This window comes from Penaeus japonicus, unplaced genomic scaffold (assembly GCF_977035675.1).
Source record: "Penaeus japonicus unplaced genomic scaffold, GWHDUDI00000001_assembly GWHDUDI00000009, whole genome shotgun sequence".
Taxonomy (NCBI): domain Eukaryota; kingdom Metazoa; phylum Arthropoda; class Malacostraca; order Decapoda; family Penaeidae; genus Penaeus; species Penaeus japonicus.
The window spans coordinates 9,613,273-9,618,272 of record NW_028234411.1 but is presented as its reverse complement, the minus strand read 5'-3'; the positions used below and the strand labels follow the sequence as shown (position 1 = coordinate 9,618,272).

The 5,000-nt window shown below is 32.8% G+C and overlaps 1 protein-coding gene across 1 annotated transcript in view; it reads right to left on the bottom strand.

Moving 5' to 3' along the window:
* The window catches only part of LOC122248222 (ATP-binding cassette sub-family C member 5), a 58,725-nt gene that overhangs the window by 45,858 nt on the left and 7,867 nt on the right, over window positions 1–5,000 (bottom strand). Inside the window, exons 7-11 of the mRNA XM_086540200.1 lie at window positions 4,886–5,000; window positions 3,865–3,955; window positions 3,190–3,363; window positions 2,598–2,745; window positions 1,682–1,830 (exon numbers count right to left, since the gene is read on the bottom strand). The exon at window positions 4,886–5,000 is cut by the window's right edge and continues 25 nt beyond it. Of these exons, the coding sequence (XP_086396326.1) occupies window positions 1,682–1,830; window positions 2,598–2,745; window positions 3,190–3,363; window positions 3,865–3,955; window positions 4,886–5,000 (677 nt within the window). The remainder of the gene's footprint in view (window positions 1–1,681; window positions 1,831–2,597; window positions 2,746–3,189; window positions 3,364–3,864; window positions 3,956–4,885) is intronic.

The window sequence follows — 5,000 nt, the reverse complement described above, 5'->3', positions numbered from 1 at the left end:
GGAAAGAGGGAAAGGAAGAAGAAGAGGGAGAGGGATGATGAGGGGAGTAGGAACGGGAGAATAAAGGGGAGGGGGAGCAGAAGATGAAGGGGAAGGAAACGGAGGGAGGGGGGGATGAAAGAGAGATAGAGATAGAGGGAGAGAGAGAATGAGAGAGAGTGAGACAGAATGAAGAAAAGGAGGAAGAAAGGGAGAAGGAGGAGGAGGAAAAAAATAGACAGAGAAAGAGTAAAAGAGAGAGAGTGAGAGGGAGAGAAAAATAAAGAGAATGTGAGACAATAGTCAAAACTCCCATGCATTCCCAAGTTAACATACACAGATGCAAACACACACATAAAACCATACAATATTTAACTGACTTTATACCATTAGGTCATGTCAAAATTTATTCCTTTTCTCAAAGTATAAGAAGGAGTTAGGACAGCCTATACTCCCAACACCACATTTACGGTCTTATATGGTATGCTACAATACTCAGATTTAATTCAAAACAGTCATGACATACTCTTAAAACAAGCAGAATTGTATTTGCATATCATATCCAACATTACAGCTGGACCTAAGAGCAAGTGTCATTTTTTCTTTTATGCATGAACTAGAGGTGCAATCAATCTCTAATGCAAATATCAATCTTGGAAAAATTCAAGTTTCAGTTTCAAAAAGCAAAGTTCCAACAATGACTGTGAAGTATCACAACGAACTGCAAATCATGTGTGTCATTTGCAATAAGGTCCACCAACAAAGTCATAATGGTGTTAATAACTCTAACAAACATGTAATTATGCTTGACTTTAATCATTCATACTGTGGAATATGACCACAGCTAACCTGAATCCTTTTGATGGAACACCTTCCTTCCACTATTAGAAAAAAGTACAAGAGATAGGAGATGCCGTTCCTAATCACAGAGTTGCAAATCATGAGAAGTGAGTGAGCCTGGAAGAAGTATAGTGAATAAATAACCTTACAAAGAACATAATTTTTTTCAGTACTGCCTGCTTTTGGAAGTAATACAACCAAATACTAGAGCCAAGAGTATCCTCCTCTATTAGGTAATTAGATGTACCAAAATAAATGGTTGCTCTTTTAGGGAGAGCTCATACCTGTAGTTTCAAAAAGCAAATACATGCAGTCTCACCCAACTTAAGCCTACATGCTGAAGATAAAAATAAAATATACCAGAGCTCGATTTGTGGAAACAGCTCCTTCAATAAGGAAGCGAATGCAGTAATGCAATGTACTCATTCCAAACTGAAGGCTTGATGTTAGGGCAATGACTGACCAAGCCTAAAAGAGGTGAGACATTCAAATCATCAAATTTTCTTTCTTTTTAATTTCAGGTCTGTCCATTCCATATAAACACAGCATGCTTGCAAATTGAAACATGTATTACACAGAAGGAACTGTTCATACACATATATACTTTGCTTCTTGGCTCAGATGTTTGTTTCTGTAAGTAAACTTCTTTATTGAAAAGGTAGATCTAACACTGTATACTCTTTAAATGGAAAACTACATCCTCATACCATATTGCATACAATAAAACTATATTTTCTGATTAGAAAAAAAAAAAAAAAACATATATATATGTCATTATGCTTACTCAGAATCTTTAACATCCTCTTTATTTTTTTTCCCTAAAAACTTGTCCAACGAATCAAAATATCATCATATAAATTACCTGCGCAGCTGTGAGGTTATATCCAGCACCAATGTGAGCCAGAAAAGTGACAATGGCCGCAATCACAGGCACTGTAGGGGCCATGGCCAAACTGATGCTCTGGACATAGGCTGACTTTTCTAGAAGGCTTCTCTCACGCTTCCGTATCTCTGAAGGGGTTGTCCTCATTAAATTACACCAATTTTGTCTACCAATATATATATATATATTTTTTTTTTCCCAAACATAATTGCTCTATCATATGGTAAATTAATCAAGAGGAGAGTTGTAATATTCACTGTATTTCAGATCTTATTTTCTTGAACACAGAGGAGTTTAAATCATTAAAATTTTGTAAAAACCTTACATGGTACCTTATCATATAAAACACCACAAGTTGAATACAAATGGATGGTTAACATTGTTTAATGTACTGTTGGCACTGAGTTCAACCCAAGTCCCTTAATAATAATATTGTTAATAATAATGATGATAATGATAATAATAATAATAATAACAATAAAATTAAACATCATAACATATAATAATAATATGATAACAATAAAATTAATAATCATAACATATGAAAATAATATAATAATAATAATAATAATAACAATAATAATAATAACAATGATGATGATGATAATAATAATAATAGTGGTAATCAGAATAATAATAATAACAACAACCTAAAACAAAAGTAATAGAAATAATTCTCTTCACCCCAAAATTCAAGGAATGGGATAAACAGGTGAGTCGGTTAGGACTACTAATTAATTCCTTTGCAACTAAGCAATTTTGGAACTATCTATGTGTAAGAAAGGTATAACAAAACAAGACAATAAAGGACAGTGCATATCCTTGTTATCAATGAGTTAAGAGTTAATGTCACATCTTTAGATTTGATTTCATAACAAAAGTAGTATAATATTACCTGTAATACTAGATGCAAAACTCTTTTCCCATGCATACATTTTGATAAGCTTGACACACGTCAACAATTCGTTCATCATGCGTACTCTCTCATCGGTGACTGTTACTGTGCGGCGGCGAAGATACCCAGTCAAACGTGATATACCGTACTAGAATAAACATGATACTGTTATTTACAAATATGTTAGTAAGTGTGGGGGTAATAGGGAACATGAGTTGGTTGGAAGCCAATGGAGAGCAAGACAAGAGACAGTAGTAAAAATTGATAGTAAGAGATCATAATGTTTATAGGCATTGCTATCATTTAGAAACCTATTTAAAACAGAACTATGATTTAAAGAGCATTCCAATATACAAAATAATAAATATATCTGTTTCAATTATAAAGCCTTCCACAAGCGGCAACTAGATTTCTATCACACAATTACCACTTTTTGTAAGGACTCTCAATGATTACCAGAGTTTCAAATAATGACACAGTATTGACATCTATTAAATCCTCAACTATACAACTAACACTACTTAAGACTGTAGATATTAGCTAGGGCAAAGATTACAGTTTGTCTTTGCCCATAATCAAAATAAAATCTTACTTGAAAAGGGTAGAAGAGCAAGAAGGTCAACATCCCAAACAATGCCCAGGGTCCTAGCAGCCATAAGATGTAAATGACACCTCCAATTGCCACGACAGGGCCTCCAATTATAAGAGGACCCAGAACAACAAAGTCATATATGCGCTGAGCATCATTGGCAAACAGATTTATCACCTGCAAGAGAAAAGTTCACTTATTAATATGAATTCATAAGAAAACAGAAATAGCAATGAAGAGTAAAAATTAATTTCTGGAGAGTTAGCCAAGTTTACAAAAAATTATATACAGAATAGAATATGCAGTACATATAACTATTCGCATGGGTACCCTTCACCTGTCTTTAAAGTATAATAAGGTTGGCCATCATTGGCATGAAATTAAATAAAAGGAGAATGAGAAAGCTAGTTTGATCAATGAAGTACATGGACAAAATACATTGTCTCTGAATGTATGGATGGTATCTCAAGAAAAAGAACCTCATAGATACAAAATATTCTAAGTCACCAAGTAGCCCCACAATTCAGGTATTCAGATTTGTGAGCAGCAGCAAAAGGTACAAGGATCTTTAATCATCTAGATGAATCATAAAAAAAAATAAAAAATGTGTTTATCAGTATTTGTCTAAACTGCCCATATCAATTTGAACTGAATCAGTTAATAATTTTCTGTACTCACTTCTCCTATGCTTTTATTCCCCAAACTGGACATTCTCATAAGTTTCTTGTACACTAAGCCAAGGCACGCTGCTCTTAGTCTAACACCAGTTCTGCAAAACAAAGTTAAGTATATGTTAACATCACTGCTGCATATCTAAGTGCTCAAAATCAATTTTAACAAAATAACAATCCTTTTATATTAGATTTGCTATCAAAAATCTTTGAAAAAACTTTCAAAAAGCATTGTTTGATACTGATGTATATGTATTATTGAAACATTATTACATATCTATTTCCTCATGTTAGAGGCTGTCAGGATGACCAAATGAATCATGTCAGAGTAATTATAACTGGTATGTAATCAGTTTGTAAATATAAATCTATAGTAAAAAAAATATTAATAAAAAATAATCTACATAAATCTTTATTTCTTGTTCCATATAATAGCTTAGAGTACCATGAAAAACAATATTGAAAATGTCTCAAGTTGGGATAACATTGAGCAAACAAATATCTTAATAGTTCTAAAATATATGGAGCATCAAGTATAAAAATGTCTGAGAGTATGTGTGTCTAATCCCATATTTATTGAAAGAAAAAAAAAAGAAGAAAAAAAAAAATACTACTACTACTACTTGCCATGCTGTTAAGAGGAACCAACTTGAGCATATTAACAAAAACCTTTAAGTACATCATATTTTTGAAATCTTTTATAAATAACAAATAATCCTAGAAAAATAATATTCAATCTAATCTCTGGAGTCCTCCCTAAAAAAAGATTTTAAAGACAATTTGTCTTAAAATAAACTAGTCAATACCCATAATACCTGGATGGAGGAGAATGAAAAATGGAAGAATGGAGGACTCTACCAGGTAATATTTTCTATGATCACATACTTTTGCCAAATGTGGACAATTCTGTCGTTACATTATTTTGCTTTTAGGGTATTTGGAGAATTTATGATCAACAAATGAATAAAAAAAAAAATTCAACACAGAATCAATACAACAACGACAACAAAAAACAATTATATCCTTACCTGTAACTTATGGACCAAACAACACCAAAAATTATAATACGGACAAACTCGCTTAGGATAAGACCAGCTGTCCATATGATGCCAGTGGTTACCGGTTCATCAGTAGACAACCACG